Source organism: Aotus nancymaae, unplaced genomic scaffold, assembly GCF_030222135.1.
Source record: "Aotus nancymaae isolate 86718 unplaced genomic scaffold, 86718_ANA_hifiasm-v0.15.2.pri h1tg000046l, whole genome shotgun sequence".
NCBI classification, from domain to species: domain Eukaryota; kingdom Metazoa; phylum Chordata; class Mammalia; order Primates; family Aotidae; genus Aotus; species Aotus nancymaae.
In genome coordinates, this window is record NW_026988460.1 from 26369323 (window position 1) to 26387384 (window position 18062).

The 18062-nt window shown below is 49.8% G+C and overlaps 1 protein-coding gene across 7 annotated transcripts in view; it reads right to left on the bottom strand.

Annotated features, from left to right (window-relative positions):
• Positions 1-18062, bottom strand: part of IFT122 (intraflagellar transport 122) — a 75988-nt gene that overhangs the window by 14147 nt on the left and 43779 nt on the right. For 6 of the 7 annotated variants that reach the window (XM_012472907.2, XM_064362082.1, XM_012472909.3 and 3 more), the window contains exons 15-20: positions 17121-17261; positions 13632-13685; positions 10276-10437; positions 5581-5747; positions 2729-2900; positions 1182-1284 (exon numbers count right to left, since the gene is read on the bottom strand). In XM_012472907.2, the coding sequence (XP_012328330.2) occupies positions 1182-1284; positions 2729-2900; positions 5581-5747; positions 10276-10437; positions 13632-13685; positions 17121-17261 (799 nt within the window). The remainder of the gene's footprint in view (positions 1-1181; positions 1285-2728; positions 2901-5580; positions 5748-10275; positions 10438-13631; positions 13686-17120; positions 17262-18062) is intronic. The other variant, XM_064362083.1, reaches the window with a different exon arrangement.

The window sequence follows — 18062 nt, forward strand, 5'->3', positions numbered from 1 at the left end:
GTTTCATTCTCATCTACAGTCTCTTGTCTGAGTACCAAGTTACTATGGTGATGGATTCTTGGAAGGGCAGACACAGACAGATGGATAGGTTGATGTGTTTTGCCCAAACATGAAGATACTTCAGCAACTGGGTGCTCTGGAAATGCTGAAGCAGCAGAGAATACGCTGTCCTTCAGTGAGGGCTTTTGGTTGAGGAGCTCCAACATGGAGACATTTGTTCTGCAATGTGTCCGGAGGTGGCAACTGTTACCATATAGAAGTGTAAATGAGATGCTATGGAACATGAAACACCCAACTTCAATTAGAAGGCTAAATAGGCAGCAAAACAGAAAAATCAGGTTCCCCAGTCAGAGAGGTACTGGTCCAATTCTGGCTCTGCTGCTGACTAGATTTGTGACTTGGCATGGCACATTTAGTCTCTTTGTCCCTGCATGGCTGTTGGCAAGATTCAAGGTTATGTAGGTTAAGTGCTCAGTCAGGGTCTGACACAGAGAGGGCAGTCAACTTTAAAAAATATGATTAACAACATCAGCAAAAGCTCTATACTTGCTTTGGTTCCTATTTCAGATGCTGTTGTACGTTGTATGCAGCCCATTTTACCAATGGAAATCTTGAGGAGCAGAGGTCACCTGTTTATCTAAGCCAGAAATAGAAGCTGAGTTTCTATTCTTGGTAGAGGAAAGTAGAGGTGAGACCATGCCTTATACTGTGTGGCAGTCCTTACTTTTTGTCCTCACGGCACCTTGGCTCACCATTACCTTCCTGTCACTTCTTAGTTATGAAATTTAAGGCAAATTTCTTCACCACTTTTCCCTTCAGTTTTCTTATCTGCAAAATGGGAATCATAATGATGGTAGCTACACCATAGGGCTATTGGGAGGATTAAATGGGAAGATACACTGTAGTGCACAGCACTTTGCTCAGTAACCACAGAGGCTTGGAGAGGAGGCAGCACCCATTAAGGGCCTGTAGCAAGTGAGTGTGGCCTAGGAGGGTGTGATTCCAAAGCCCATGGTCTTTCCATGCTCCACAGTCTTTCACCACCAAACAATCACATCCCCAGGATGAAGTCATCTATCTTGGGATCTACAGATGGGAAGGGCTTGTAGCCTTCTTGAAACGTATGTCCTGGCAGTGACTTCTCCTGCTCCTTCTAGAAGGTGACAGTCTGTGTTGCCTACCTTGCTGGGCTTCCTCAAAGCGATCGTTCTCTGCTAGCCACTGAGCATAGGGCACGTAGATGTCATCCTTAAACTCAGGATGCTTCTCACCCAAAGCAAAGGCCTGGGGAAAGGAGCAAACGAAGTCTTAATAAAGCTGCCCCTGCAGCCCCCATGAAAACACTGCACTTGGCTGAATTCATTAGGGATGTCGTATTTTGCCAGCCTTACAACTCAGAGGGGGAGAGCACCTCCCCGCAAAAACTACCCACAGAAACGCAAAAACAAATCAGCTCTTCGAAAACAAAAGGCAATTAACAGCAATATGCAAGCGACTGGATTCAGTAACAACACAGTCTGTTTCTGGACCACAGAAGCGGCACAGAGTCGGAAACATTTTATTTTGAGGTTTGCGTGGGCTCCTGTAGTGCTGCAAACAGATTTCTTTTAATTGCAGGCGACACCTAAGGAAACAGAATTGACATTATCATCATCACCACTTCTTAACAGTTGTCAAAGATGACTGTGGGCTTCGTGCTGTATGGACCCACTGACTGCTTCTCACCTAAGCCCCAGAACCACCTATCAGGCCAGGAGAACCGGACGTGAGCCATGGGGAGAAAGTCTGCCTGATGCACAGCCAGGTCTGAGTCGTTCTAAGATGCTCTAATCTATGCTGCTTGAGAAGTCTCCTAATAAATTTATCTTGAGAAGCCACCATTGCCTCTGTCCCTGGCCCCACCTTTTCTCGTCAGTAACCTCATCACCTCACCAAATGGAGCCATTCAGAGGGCAGACAAGAGTCAGATGGCTCCTCCCAATGAAGGCTTTGCTTTCACTCTAAAATGGACCATGATGGGTAGATGAGTGAGTCAGGGGAGGATCTTGGCACAGCCCCTAATCCTCTCGGGGATGGATTTCTCTGCAGGGCACGGGGAGCTAGTGAGCTGGAGAGTAGGGGTTGAGCCACAGAAGGGGCAGCATCAGCTGCTTCTGCCAGCCTCAGGCTGGCCACCTTTCGCACTGGCCTGGCTAATTCTTCACACCCGCCAACACCAGAGAGAGAAGTAGTGGGTTGTGGGAGGTAGAGGCGGAGAAGGGAGGGAAAAAACTGGCCCCTGAAATGGCTCTCGCAGTCTGGATCTGGAGAGCACAGATGGCGCTTTCTGCCAAAATGCCACTCAGCAGGTTTGAAATGTCACACAGGTGCATCTCCACATCAGCCATGTGTCTGAGCCTGTGGCGCTGGTCAGAGGCAGCTCAGCCCAATGGCAGGCACTGGAGCTGTCACGTTCACACTCATCCCTGGTGCCTGTCACCTCACTGGCACAAAGCTGGCAGTCAATAACAATTTTCTCAATGACTGAAGGAAAGAACACGTGGAAAGGCCCTCGATGATTTTCTGGCTCAGGGAATTCAAGGTTAAGTTGTTCGACTGCCAGCCCAATGTTCCTTCCATCATGGGGGCAGCTTCTCTCCACATAAACCCCAAAGGGTCCCTGTACCCACCTGCCTGTATCCCAGGGCTCAGGTGGGGCCCCAGCCCATGAGGCCTGCTTTCCTCTCACCTCATCCCAGCACTGGGTCTCCACGTGCAGCTGCACCAGGGACTTGAGGTCACCCATCTTCAGGTAGGTCTCGGCAGCATAGCCGGGGCTGTCCAGCTTCTTGAGGTAGGTAGCGCACAGCATCAGGGGCTCGCGCTCAGCCTTGTCCAGCTTGCGGGCGATGTCGATCAACCTGGAGAGGGAAGGGACAGGTAGGAGAGGGACCCCTGTGAAGAAGCCTGACCCCTGTGAAGAAGCCTGATGGAAGGAAGTGGCTGGGGGGCTCTGGGTCTTATCAAGGGCAGGCCGTACCTCCATTCATTCTGCAGTCCCCAGTGTTGAGACCGTGCCATGGCCCCTGGGAGCTGCTCAGTGGGTAGTTATTAAAGGAGTGAATACACACTCCAAAAACATCACCAGCAATCAGGAGCTATCTCATGTGTCTTTCTCAGAAGTCACTGAGCTATTTAGCCAGGCGTAGAAACAAAAATCTCCTAATCCCTAATCAAGTACCCAAGATGGTGCCGTGAGCTTTCCCATGTGTGAAATCAGAATCTTCACCGCCCTAAGAGGTGGGCATGATTACTTCCATTTCTTTCCATCTTACAGATGAGAAGACTAAAGTCTGGGGGGAAAGTGAAGCACCCAGCCCAAGACTCAGCAGCCAGGAAGTGGCCCAGCGCTCTTTCTACCACTGGTGCAGGAATTCTTACAGCAAAGTGGAGGCCAAGGCGTGAGAGTTCCTCAATGAGTGCCCTCTAAAGGAAGAAGTGAGTAGGGGGTTGCTCTGAGCTCTGGACAAAAGCCTGCAGGAAGTCTTCCCTGTCCTCCTGGCCAAGGTGCTGACCAAAGGGAGGAGCTGCAGGGACCTACTGGCTCACCACTGCTTCCCTGTGGCCAGCAGCCCTCCCATTGCTCATGGAGACATGAGGCCTAGATGGGTGTGCTTGCTCTCTGGTCAGGTTGGAATCTGGAGTCAAACCAATTCTCCCAAGAGAAAGGGTTCTACCCAGGCTAGTCTTGGCGAGAAAGGAAGGAGAAGCAGCTATAATGGATCCCTGTCTCAGAGGCAGGCAAGGCATGGAGGCCTGTCAATCTGCACTTAGAATAATAATGGCATCTAAAAATAACACTGTACGGCAGAAAAAGGACACATTTTTAGGGAAAGGTGGCATAGACAGCCCTTGGAGCCTTAGAAACCTTCCCACCCATCACACCTAATGTCCCTGGAGGAAAGGCACTTTTTACAGCCACATCTGGGAAATGAACAGAACATGCTTAATGTGTTTCTTGAATTACTCAAGTACCCTCAGGGTAACCTGATACATAGCACTTACAAATGAAAGTGACATTAAAAACCAGAAGAGAGAACAGGGGACCCTAAATCTGCCTGGCTCTCTTCTATAGGAACCCCTTCATCTAAAAAATGTGGGGAACAATATCTGTGCCTCTGTCTTAAAAAGTTATTGCACAAAAAAGAGATGGGGTAGTAGGTCATCCACCAAGGTCCCTTTGGGAGGGGCCACGTGCCAATTATTAATACATGGCAGTGCTCAAGGAAACAACTTAATTATTAACCAGCCTCCTCCGTGTCCCCAAGTCCTGGCCAGGCCACTGCTACCTGTAGACCACAATGTTGCTTCCAGAAGAACCAACATATTTTAGGACCCAGGCTGAGCCACCCTCAGAAGCTTGTCCCATCATGTCCTTTGCCTGCTGCGGTAGCATGTGCAAGCATGTGTGCACATGAGTGAGTCTGAGGCTCACTGACTAGGACAAAGCCTTCCCCAGGGAGGTCTAGTGCGCTGAGTCCCAAGACTGAATCCATTCTGTCTCAGTGCTGCCCCACCCCAAACCCCTCCTCTCCCTGTTGTCCACTTCGGTGAATGGCATAACCCACCAGCAGCCACAGAGTAAAGCCAGCCTGACACTCACCCGTGACCCACCACCCTGGGACGGGTCCATTGGTTATTACTCTGCTACTTCTCTCTCATGCCTTCAGCTACCAAGTTCCCTCCTGCCCTACTGTACCAGCCAGTTATCTAGTCTCCATTCTATCTGCCTGCCTGAAGGGGTGTCTGACTATAGGTGGTCACTCGCTATTGGCAAATCTAAGCGTGTCGGTTTGGTATCAGAGGGTCTTCCAGTGTGGCCAGTGCACTTTCCCCAATCCACAGCCCACGTCCTTCACCCTTTCATTCCCATGCGTCTTTTATTCCAACCACTGCTGACTCACTCTATTCCTGCTGTACTTCCTGCCTGCATATCCTTCCCCCATCTCTATTTACCTTTTGGAATTCTTTAACATCCCTTCATGGCAAAGAGTGTCTCCTAAGAGAAGACATCCATGGTTCCTCCCATGAGAATTATTCCCTGATGGATTTGGAAATTGTTTTTGTTCCTACCATTACACCCGTAGTTAGCATCGACATTGCCCAGATCAGGAGCTAAAGCTCAACTCTACAATTTTCTAGCTACCTGGCTTTGGGAATAACTTGTCCCTTTAGCTTCTGTATCATCATCTGCAAGGTGGGCAGGGAGACACGAGCCCTGATGGCATAGGTGGAAAACCTAATGCCTTTACGGTTATCACAGCACCTGGGTTGTAGTGAATGCTCAGCAAACAGCAGCTCTAATGTCCTGGTGTCTCCAATTCCCTGGTCCCAACCATCCCTTCCCCTAGTGACTCCATCAGCTCCTGGAAGGCAGCCACTACCTTGTGCAATCTCTGTGTCTCCTGAAGAACCTAGTCACTGTCATATTTGCTTTAGATAATTAGAGAAGCACAATTTGTTCCATTGTCAGTCAAAGACAAGAGGTGGCATGTGATGACATTCTGCCAAATGCTTCTTGGGGCAGGGACCAAAACCTACGTGTCAACCCATCCATGGTCACCACAGATCTCGATGGCCTTGACGTGCTCTCCAGCTGAGATGTACATCTCCACGGCGGCTTTGGGCTCCTTGATATTCCTGGCCCAGTCAGCCTGTTTGGTGATTAGCATCTTTGTTTCTTTGGGGTCTCCAGATCCAAGGAAATCCTGAGGAAGCACAACAAACAAAAACACTCTGGATCAGGACTTCCCATGCCAGCATTACATCAGGCTCTTCTAGCAGCAAGGGCAGGCTACATGTGGCTGAAGCAGGCAACCAGGAGGCAGGTGGGGCTGTCCCTGAGAGGCTGAGTAGGGGGAGTCCCAGGTCTCAGGAAGAGCCATCTTGGGCTGCCCTGCGGGTATTCTGGGGGATCCTGGGACAACATCAAGAACCCTGACCCGCAGAGCTTCATTTGTTCTTCAGCTAAACAATACTTTCTGGACTGTTTGGGGCACTGCACATGAAGTCTGCAGGGTGGGGGGTTCATGGTCAGTCTATCTCTCACATATAGTTTGGTAGATACATGACTATTCCTAAACAGCAACGAGAAAACCTGGTGCACAATTCCAAATATCGAGACCTATCATCTTTAGTCAGATCATATGGGTGACACCACATGCTTCAGAGTGGGGCTGAGTATGGGTTCCCCTAAACTTACACAAATAAAATGACTTACAGAGTTTGCAGGCCCTCCGTGCCCTCCCTGAATCACCAGCACACTAGGAATGCCATTCACAGCTGTTTCCTGAAACGGTCTGTGCCCTGAACTAGGGAATCATCACATTGTCTTTGCCCCAGGTACTTGCCTGAAACAGATAACAAGCAAACCTCTCTCTGGGTAATTGCTTCTCACCTGAATGGTAAGGGATCCTGTCCTGAGGTCAGGTCTGCAGGAGTGAGGGCCTGATCTGATAATGGGAGGGCAGGAGGCCATGGAGGGATTGAGGCAGGGAAGGGGCTCAGAAGAGGACCTGAGAAGGAAGAGAGGGCTGGGGTCCTGGAGGCTCAGGGTTCAGGCCCAGAGCCTGTACTCCTTTGGCCACAGCAGGGGCCCTCTGAAGCAGTATGCCCAGCTTCTCTGGGCTGGCCCTAGAAAGTGTGAGAAACAACCTTAGATCATCACCTCTTTTCAGGGTAGTTACCCAAAATGCACACATGGGAGTTTGCCAGAGTTGAGGCAGCTTTTCAGGTGGAGCTTTTCAAAAAGGGAAACTGGGAGCACTTACAGCCCAGGTCTACATTACTGGTAAGAAGGGGTTTGTCTCAGGAATAACGTACCCTGCAGAGAGTGCTTTGTGTCAGCCTTACCTAGAATTAAAAAAAGCACTCCTTTCCCCATGATTAATGCTCATGTGTCAAGAAAGTACAGTCAACTTATACTAAAAACCCACTTGAACAATTAGCTTGCTTTTTTCCCTCATTTGCTTTCAGGGTAATTGTGTAGCTCCTGAGATCATGTATTAGGCAACTTAATATATGACATGTTTTAAGAAGGAGAGGAAAGGGCATTGTATACCCTGATGCTGGAGACCCAATAGAAGACAGGCGCCCTGGCTGGCCTTTGGTTCTTCTGGAGCTGACAAAGAGAAAGAGCTTGTAAAGCAGCCACTGACCACGCCTAGTTTGAGTCTTTACAGACACACCTCTCCTCTTGGCAGCTGCTATGACGCAGATTCTCTATGCCAACACGAAGCTGAAAACCCTGCCTACCTGGCTGGTGAAATGAGGGTGCCAGTTGGGGGAAACAAGCATCTTAGGAGACTAGAAATGTGTTCCAAAGGGACTTCAGTGAGTACTGAGGGGACTAGGAGTGACCATGGCAAGAAGAGTCAAGTTGAGAGGGAGCCATAAGCCTGGGTCGTCCCCTCAAGGAGACCATCAAGGCACCAGAGCTCACAGCCTGCGGAAGCCTCCTCCAGCCCAACTTGCCCCTCAGGGAGGTGTGGCTTCATTGAAGCTGGGTCTAAAAGCTTCCTTCAAGGCTCAGCGAAGTGGGAATTCAATGGCTTTTTGCTTCCCTGAAGCTAACTTACATGTTATCTGGGGCACTGGCAAAGACTTGGCCCTGAAGTGGACAGAAAGAGGCTGTGCTGAGTGATGAATGAGACTAAACAGTGTTCTCATGCTTGGTGATTTTGATAAGAACATACTACATAAGAATTAAGAGCACTATAATTCCCTTTATCACCATATAAACATGTCACTTATCCGGAAAGCACACAATTTATTTGTACGTGGGAATGTAATTTCCCCTTTTCTGAAAACCAGATTGAATCTTGGGAAACAATTTTCAAGTAAACAAAAACATGCCATGTTAATCAGCACTGGATCTCCCCCACCCCCCACATAATGTGTATGTACACATTTCTGAAATTCAGACTACCGGGTGGGGGCAGGGGGGACTGAAATGGAACCAACCTACTTGGAATAGTGATAAAAAACTGAAACCAAAAACAAGTCCCAGAGTATTTACCTTCATAGAGAGACGGAGCAGATGGAGTGTGTGAATGGGCTGCAGTTCTAGTGAGAGGCTGTGGGCACACAAAGCCCACCAGAGTGAAAGGAGGGGCCTCAGAGCAGGGGCAGAAGTGGGGCCAGCCAAGGAGAGAGGACTGAAGATCCACTCTGTGGTCACATGTGGCACCTCTCATCTTCCTAATCTTTCTACAGCTTGGCATTTGTAATATGCTTTCCTATACATTATTCTGTGCAAATTTCAAGACTAAACTGAGCTGTGGCTATTACCATCTGAGAAGGAAAGGGAAGCTTGGAAAACTGAAGAGCCTTTCTCCAGGTCACCCCATAGGAAGAACCCACACGCTACCAGCTCTGGGGCACCAAGGCTAGGCATTTTCTTATTTATTTTTGACATGGGTCTTGCTCTGTTCCCCAGGCTGGAGTGCAGTGGTGCGATCTTGGCTCACTGCAACCTCTACCTCCGGGGCTCAAGCAATCCTCCCACCTCAGCCTCCCTCTCAGTAGCTAGGAATATAGGAACCAGCTGAGTTTTTGCATTTTTGGCAGAGAATTTTTTGCATTTTTGGAATAGAGATCAAAAACTAAAACCAAAAGCAAGTCCCAGAGTCTTTACCTTCACAGAGAGATGGAGCAGATGGAGTGTGTAAATGCGCTACAGTTCTAGTGAGAGGCTATGGGCACATGAAGCCCACCAGAGTATAAGGAGGGGCCTTAGAGCAGGGGCAGAAGTGGGGCCAGTCACTTCTGAGCACCCTGGTCTCGACCTCCTGACCTCAAGCAATCTAACGACTTCATCCTCCCAGAGTGCTAGGATTACAGGCTTAAGCCCCAACGCCCAGCCTGGCCAGGCATTTTCTACTGCACCACAGCTGCCTCCATGAGGAAGCTTCTGGGGTCCCTAAGCCTAAATTCTACCCCCAAGGTTTTGATCCCTTAAGGGTTCATCCTGAGTTAACATTTTGTTATCCCCAGAAGCAGAGATGCACTGCCTCAGGTGATCTCAGTATGAATGTGTTATGAAATCTTCTAGGTGTCTGTGGTGGGGTCTGGGAGAGTGCAGAAAAGGTGATGGAGAAACAGCAGAGGGTGCCTGAACTCCCTGGGTCTCAGGTACGAAGTGAAGAAATCACTAAGGTGAAAAGACAGGTTGGTGCCCAGGAGCTCATCCATCTGTTGATGAGCAATAAATCCTGGGCAACATCACCTCCAGCCCCAGGAACAAACAGATACTGGAAGAGCACAGCCATCTTCAGGAATAGAAAAGCAGACAAAAGTGGGGAAGACTTTCCATCCTGAACTTGTGAGCTGGAGAATTGCCATTAGTAGCCACTAATCGGCTGTGGCTGATGAGTCACTTCATCACATACTGAGAGCCACTTCTGACACTCCCAGAAAAGGCAGGTTAACAAAGCCCCTCTGTGGAAGGAAGAAAATCATTGCTCAATGCACCCAAGCCTCTTTGAACCTTGCTTAGACTGAACTGCAAATGTCTTGACTGGTCTGGGCTCCTTAGTGCAACTTGTTCCCATAGAAGCCATCAGAAGCCTGGTCTAGGATGCTCCTCTCCCACACCTGCCTTCAAAGGCCCAGCTCTGCTGGGGACTAGGGTTCATGGGGGCTATCCCAATGCAAAAGGGAATCTCTGCCATCACCCACTGCACCATGTGGTAGCCACTCTACAGCTGCCAGATGTGAGGCACACAGGGCTAACACGGGAGAGTGAAGGCTCTGCCTGACTTTCCAGAAGCCCAGTGCGAAGCCCTGGACAATTGGCAGGCACTTAGGGAACCTTGGCTGGAGTGCACCACATTGTTCCATACGATTGGCAGGACCGGCTCCCACCTGAAGATGCCGATTCTTAGTGGCTCCTGACAAGGATTGAGAGGATTTGTGGGAGACTGCCCTAAAGCCCTGAGCCCTCGACTCAATGAAGGGATCGTGCTGGTGCAGACCCACAGCCATCCATCTCTGTTGCTGACGAAGGTCTGAACTGCAATACTCTGCCCCTTTGATGTCAGCCTTAAAGGTCAGTTTTAGGTGAGTTTCAACCAGTGGCTGTAGAGGGGTCCTTTGTTTACCCGCTTCCCCATATCCTTTCTGAGGCAATTGCTAGTTTTCTTCTGCACCACTCTTGGGGGAAACAACTTGGACACTGCAGGTGGGAACACCAGTGGGCTCCAGGCCAGAGCTTGGGCCCAGGACGGGGTGGATTACCTTGGCACACTCAAACATGCGGAGGTCGGTGTACATTTCAAGCGCGAGGTTCTCATGCCCGCTCCTCTTGTACAGTTTGGCGGCCTCATGGAACTTCCCCTGGTAGGAAAACACATCTGCCAGAAACAGGTCATTGTTGGTCTCTCCCCGCTTCTTCCTCTCCTGGAAAAATTAGAAGCACAGGAAATGGTCTCTGCAGCCATGGGCAGGAAGCAGCCTTTACAAAGGTCAGATGTGGCTATTTCAAGTGAGCCCCCTGGGCCTTCCTACTGGAACCTGGGCTTGCTCCTGGCTGTTGTGTCTCTCCCTAGGTTTCCTCTGGGAACGCCTGACAACAAAAGCAGGTTTTTACCAGACAAGCAAAGATCAAAAAAAGATGCAAACCTTTGTTTGTTTAATGGAAATTCCTCAGGGTTGCTTTCCTGTGTATTCCAAGGCTACAACAGAATAGTCTGGATAGTGTGTGCTGCTGACTCTTTTGAGACCCCTGAGGATCTCCCAAATCTGCAGGCCTGCTTTGGCTGAGTTGTGGCTCATGAGGATGACAGAGCAGGAGAATGTTTAGGGTTTCGCCCAAGAGGGAGACCAATAAAATAGGATGACAAGTCTTACTGTGTCCCTACTTCTAAAGAGAAGGTAAGAAATCCCACATGCTGACATCCACTAGGTTCTGGGTATATACCTTATACACACATAGCCCCTTTATTCCTCTCAGTGACCCTCAGGATAGGTCTCACTACCTAAGTATTAGAGTGAATGACGCTGAGACTCAAGAGGAGGAACAGGTCGCGGTCAGACAGAGCTGGCATTAGGACACAGTTCTGTCTGACTCCAGATATTCCTTGTATCACACAATACTGTTTTCTGCAGGAAGTGATGTCCCCAACAACACACACACACACACAAAACTTAGCAGAGCTAAGGATAAAGAGGAGTATCCTGCACACTTCTTCCTTAACATTCACTCATCTACAGCTGGAGTATTTAGAAACAGTCATTAGCACCCAAGGCCTGAGCCCCAGCAGTTTCCTTTTGCTTGTTTTCTAGCAAGAGTAGCATATCGGAGGACGATGAGACATTGAATCAAGCTCTTAGACAAGCTGGTGAAAGTTTTAACAGCTGGAGGTAACATGCTTCCACACTGACAGAAATCATCTTTCTAAAAACCTGCACACAGCTCAGGCTCATCAGACAGACTAGCTCCTAGTAGTTGGAAATAAATTAAAATCTTGCAGTGAGATATAATATTTTGGAGGGACATGATGACTCATGCCTGTGATCCCTACACTTTAGGAGGCTGTGGCAAGAAGATCGCCTGAGCCCAGGAGTTCAAAACCAGCCTGGTCAATATAGCAAGACTATCCCTGCAAAAAAAAAAAAAAAAACCAAACCAAACAAAACAAAAAAAAGTTTTACTAGGCATGAAAATCAGTCCAGGATGTCACCATGATGAATTAAAAACGATCTACCGTACTCTCCAGGTACATGTCACCATGGGCAGGTTCTTTCCCCCCGTCAGCAGGACAGGGACATCTCACCTATCCAAAAGGCACTTCCTGAGGATACACAGTTCTTTGCAATTATGCTGAGCACCCAGATGTGTGCAACTAAGGCCGTAGGCAGTCAACATGGAGCTCACTTGAAGGCACTTCATTTTTTTTAAGAGACAATCTTATGAGTTTAACCTACTTCCCAGCTCACAGTACATGAGGAGCAGCAGATATTTTGACTTGGTAAGTGACTAGTAACAGTTAGACCCCACAAAAAGCAGTTACTTTTGTAGACAGAAAAATTATCCTCCTTGGTTTCAGGTGAAGATCCCTGGATCCCGGCCAATTGATTTACAAGTGAGAGTCAGCAGCACTGGGCATTTCGGGCAATGGCTCTGAACAAGCCTTTTACCACACAGGTAGGTAAACCCCAGAACATACAGACGCCCCTCTTGACTCGCAGATGGGGAGGGTACGTGGCTGACAGAATATGACCTTAGAAAACAGCCTGGGCTTGAATTCCACTGAGCTTTTGGCTGTGGACCCATGGGAACGTGGCATAGCCTCACTGAGCCTTAGCTTCCTCCTGCATGGAATAGGGAGAGCAACAGGACCTGCCACATCCAGTTAACCTGAGGATCTAGAACAGCACCCGCATGGGTCCCACGTGGGGCACACAGCAGACTCAACACAGTGCAGCTTATGAGGCTCAGCGCGCTGTGAGCTCCTGCAGGCGTCTCTCTCCTCAGCTCTGTGCCCACTGAGCTCGGCACAAGGGTTGGCCCATGACAGGTGTTTATTATGCACAACTGAATGAGAGGGACAAGACATTTGCTGATTTCCTCACTGTTTCCAACCGGGAATTCAAATGTATCTCACATTCCCGTACCCTCCAATAAATTTGTTCAAGAGAAAAAAATGTGTACACCTTTTTACACACAGCCAGACAGCATTAAGATACACAGAAATTACAAACAGTGTCCAAGGGCCGGGCGTGGTAGCTCAAGTCTGTAATGCTAACACTTTGGGAGGCTAAGGTGGGCTAATGGCTTAAGCCGAGGAATTTGAAACCAGCCTGGGAAATGTGGCAAAACCCTGACTGTGCAAAAAATACAGAAAATTAGTCAGGTGGATGGCATCTGCATGTGATCCCAGCTACTTGGGAGGCTGAAGTGCGAGGATCATTTGAGTCTGGGAGGTCTAGGCTGCAGTAAGCCATGATTGTGCTGCTGTACTCCAGCCTGGGGAACACAGTGAGACCCTGTTTCAAAAAAAAAAAAAAAAGCATAGTGTCTTCCACAACCAGCTTCCTTACCCACTGCAGGCCTATTGGGTTGGGATGACAAGGCCAGTACTCTCAGCCAGGAACAGCAAGGCTGGGGGTTGCTCCAGAGTTCTGGGGTGCTCAGTTCAGACCATGGGCCTCACTCCCCAGGTCCATTTCTGGGGGTGGAGCTCACCTCACGTGCATTTGGGAAACTCCTGCAACACTAGCAGATTACTGGAGTCTGGGAGGATGGTGACTAGCTATCCACCACCATGAGGATGCAAACCAGTTCTGGAGAACCTACTGAATCCTCATGGCAGCCTGCGAGGTAGGTCCTGTCCCATCCCTTTTCACAGACAAGAAACTCAAGCCTGGAGAGATCCGGAACTCATGTGCCTCACCCAGCTGCCACGCGACAGCTCACACTTCCCGCTGCTGTCTCCCCAGTGCGGCCACTCTGTCCCCGCAGCAAGGCTATGGCCCGGATGCCAGTGAGATCTGCTCCATCTTCTCAGGGCTCTTCCCTGCTAGAAGGGCTCCCCCTAAAACATGAACCCCAAGTATGCTTTCTTTGGAAGGAAGAATGCTTCATCTTTTACCTCAATGCTGCTGATGAGCTCTAAGTATCGGAGGTCTTGTACTCTGATGAAGGCCTGTGGAGAAGAAATAAAGAATCCAGTCAGCTGCCTTCTTGGCTTAAAACTGGGTGACTGGCTGGGGGTGGTAAGTTAAGCTCTATCTAGACAGTGAGCCAGTAAGGAGAGGAGAGAGCAAGCACGGATTAAGCATCACGGCAGGGGTTATACCACCCAGTGAGGCACAGCTTTATCCCTGGGACGGAACCATGCAAAGAACAGCAAAGACAACCCAGTTGCATCAGTCATTTTGGGATCAGGTAAAACAAAACCATGATGCCACGGTCTGTGGCGGTGCCTCTTTGGGAGACTCTTGACCCAAAGAAGAACAAGCTGGTCTGACCCTGTGGGTTTAGGGTGCAGGCAGCATCAGAGCAGGAGTGGGTGAGATGCACAGACTGATGAGACTGCCTGCACATCTTGGCAACATGGGTAGAATGCAGGGGACAGCTATGCCTACCCAGTGGTGCCACAGACACAGTGGACCCAGAGCCCCTGGTACTGCAGAGGGAGCGGAGGAGGGGAAAGCTTAGAGGGCATAAACACAGATTCCGGAAGAAGGTGGAGGGGAAGGGAAAGAATCCCAACAAGTCCATGGAAGGCAAACTCTTATGTAAATCCTCAAATTGCAGCCCTTGCCTTGAACTCACAGTAAAGCCAGAGACTTTAACTCATGGACTTCTAGAAGTTTCTGAGGAACAGGCAGCCTGGTTTTAGCTAAGCTAGTTTTGTGGCTTTCAGATTCTGCCCAGGGTTTGGAGGAGCACCAGCCACCAGGTCAGGCCATTTTCAGGTGGCTTTGCTGTCACCATTTCTACCAGCTGTGCTTCTTTACACTGCCCCATTCAAAACAGGCTGACCTGTGCCTGGAGGAGGCAGTGGCTCCGGAGCCCTTTGAATCAAATGTGCAGAGCAACCCTCAGCTGCACGGCATCCTCCCTCCTGAAAAGACTTCGGGAGAAGAGCGAGGCCCCAGCCTCTGGCTATCTCGTGGGTCGCCAAAATGCGACTTCATCTTTTCATCCCACAGGCCCGGCTTCCTATCAGAGGCTGAGGACCCGGGGAGAAACATGTCTTGGCCCCTGTCCCTCTCCACAATTCAGAGGCACACATTCTAACAGGGGAGGCTGGCCAATTCAACAGATCATGACACCTCCTCCAGCTAAGAGCTCTCTTGAGTATGAAGCAGATGCCTGGAGAACACGGATGAACCATCTGAGCATGGGCAGGGGCGAGAGGCAGCGTCAAGTGAGGCATCAGAGTTGGAACCTGGCAAACAAGTGTTTCTGAAGAGGAATCCATAGAAAAGGGCAATGTTGGCATCACATGGGCCAAAGGACAGAGGGCTAAGACTGCCTGTGTCCCAAGCTGCAGGTTTTACACACCACCCTCTAGCTCTGGGTTTCCTTAAATCACCTTGAGAGGGCAACCCGCAAAGCCCAGCACAGTGGCCAAGAGGGAAAAGAGCATTCAAGGTCTCAGTCCTTGCTGTCAGCCTACTTCTTCCCTGCCTCTGGGCTCCAGCCACCTTCTTTGTGGAAAGGGGCCTGCTAGTGACACCCTCTCAAGGGTCTTTCTAGCTATAGCTCAGCTGTGCTGGAGTCTCGGATTTGCCCACTAAGAAATCTGTTTCTGAATTCTTTCAACACTGACACATCCTGCAGCGTCAGGGTGCTTGGTCAGAGTCACAAGGCCCCTGAATGGGCTCAGCAGAGGGAAGCCTGGGAACAGGGAGGCACCTGAAGCTCTGCTCAGGGCCTGGTGGGAGCTCAGCAGCTCTTCTCTGCCATCTAGTGGGGATGGCAGTCCATCACTGGGAACCACCCTGTGCAAGCTGGTGAGCTTGAGTGCCCCTCACAGAGGAAAGAAAGGCAGGGAATTTTAGATGCAACAGCAACTTCTAGCCTATCTTCAATATCATGCAGACTTTTCAAAACATCATGTTGTACACAACATATACCATATATATAATAAATCTGGCCAGGTGTGGTGGGTTGTACTTGTAATCCCAGCAGTTTGGGAAGCTGAGGCAAGAGGATTGCTTGAGCCCAGGAGTTCCAGCAGCCTAGGCAACATAGTGAGTTCCCGTCTCAATATTTAAACAAATATATATATATGTGTGTGTGTGTGTGTCTGTGTGTGTATGTATATATGAATCAATAAACACTTACATAAAAACTTGTGGCTTTATTACAATCCTTTCTGTTCTAGGTATTTGTCTTCCTACTCCCTGCTGGCACTTCTGGGTGGGGCAGGAGAGGGAAGCTCCCTCCACGGAGATGCCTCCTCCCTCCTCTCAAGTCTTACAGCCTCCTCCATCTCCACTTGACTACACTGAGGACATCTGAAAATATAATCTAGATCATTGTTACACAACGATCACTTCCCTTGTTTAGTAATGGCTAGCAACTGTACAACCATCCCTGCTTTAAATTCCCCTTTACAACGTCTCAGTGAAGCCTCAGGACTGCAGCAGGCATTCTCACCACCACCATTTCACAACTGGGAGGACTGGGGCTCCGAGGGAAGCAGCTGGCCTGAGGTCCCAGAACCCCTTAGTGGCACAGCTGGTTCTCAGCCAGGATTCTGAGTCCTGGTCTGGTCCAGTCTCCTCTCTCTTCATGCCTACAAGTCTTGACTTAACCCAAGGCAGGCATCACACCCCTCTTTGCCGCTCCTTCAATATCAGCCCAGTAGTATGGACAAAATGAGCAGCTCATTAATTGACTGTGGGAAGATAAAGAGGGAAGGGGTAGGGGAGAGCGGGGTGGAAGCCATTCCTTCCTCCATCTCAGGTTCTAGATGGAAACACAGCTCAGGAACATACCTGGGCTTTTCCTCATGTGCAGAAAGGGGTCAGACGTTTTCAGCCATCTCTCTAGTTTTCATAGACTAGGCCAGGAAAGGACACAACGAATCAAGTCCATGAATCCCGCCATGAAGGTACGTGGGAAGTGCCCACATGGCTGTCAGAATCGGAGACCCTGACCACCTCTCCCACCTTAGTTGGCAGATGCTAAGGAAAGCAGCATTGTGTAATACATGGCCAGTGATTACACGGATAATAAAAGCCACCATTTACGGAGTGCCTCTGATGTGCCAGGCTACTAGCCAGGTGCTTCCCATAGATAACAGCTAATAAGAGTGATAGCCAGAATCTATGAGATGCTGCTCCTGAGTCAGGCTTTACAGGCATCTTCCCATTCGATCCTCACAGCTTTGTGAGGATGGGGCCTATTATCTCCCTACGTCTACAGAGAAGCAGTCTTAGAAAAGGTGTCACCTGCCCAGGCCCACAGCGAGGAGGTGGCTGAGCTGAGATCCAAGCCCAGGTCAGCCTCACTCCAGAGGTTGCTGCAGTCTATGGCCTCTCCATGCCACTTGGATCCCCGTCTGCCTTCTTAAGGGACCCCTCAAGGACCAGACTCCAGCTCCTGCTGACTAGATGCTTACCTTCTTTGCTGTTTCAAAATCTAAACCTTCTAGTGCTTCCATGGCCAGCTCGCGCCAATCAGTGTCTGTCACTCCCAAGCAAGCAATCTGGTAGGCTTCCTTGAACATTTTCCTATCCAGGTACTGGTACATGGGAGCAGACTGCAGGATTTCATCAAGGGATAGAAAGAAGACTGTTTTCAGAGCCACAGAAAGAGCCAGATTCATATAGATCCCTCCTGTCTCTAGATGTGTGTGACAATTACCCATGCAATTACCCATGCCTGCGGAGCAGCCCTGCAGCTGTCAATCAGCACCCTGCCCAGCCTGCCCAGCCCATTCTCTGTGCTCCGTCCTGCACCTCTCTCAAGGCCAAGCCACTGTGAGCCACAGCACAAATTCTCTGCCCATCTTGTCCTCCTTCCCACCTGTGGGTCTGCCCATCGCAGGATGTCAGCCTCACCCGCTCCCCACTCTCCCTCTGGAAAATACATATTCGACTTTCAACTCCCTGTGGAAATGTCACCTCTTCTGGAGAGTCCTCTTGGGCCCCTTAAGCCCCTACCCAGGGGAAGGAGTCTCAGCTTCCTCTGCCCTTTGTCCAGATCTCAGGTTCTGCTGCGGTTACAGGCCTGTGCCCACAGCCAGGCCCTGCACAGCCCATGAGCAGTGGTGGGTTGTACCGGCCTCCCTCAGCAGGTCCCCAGTCTATGTTTGCTGACAGAATGAGTCATTTCCTGGGAGGAAGCGTCTGGGATAGCCTCTTCTTCTAGGGACTGATTCCAAGAAAGGTAAGTGATTTGCTCCGAGTTACTCTGGAAGCCAATGGAAACAAGTCTCTTGCTCCCTGTACTGGGAACAACATTCTCCTAGGAGATAGGGTTGCCTTGCCGTGAATGTCCTGAACAGTTCCTAATGATTTCTCTTTCTTAGGTTTATAAAGGTCTTGGCTGTCCCCACAGC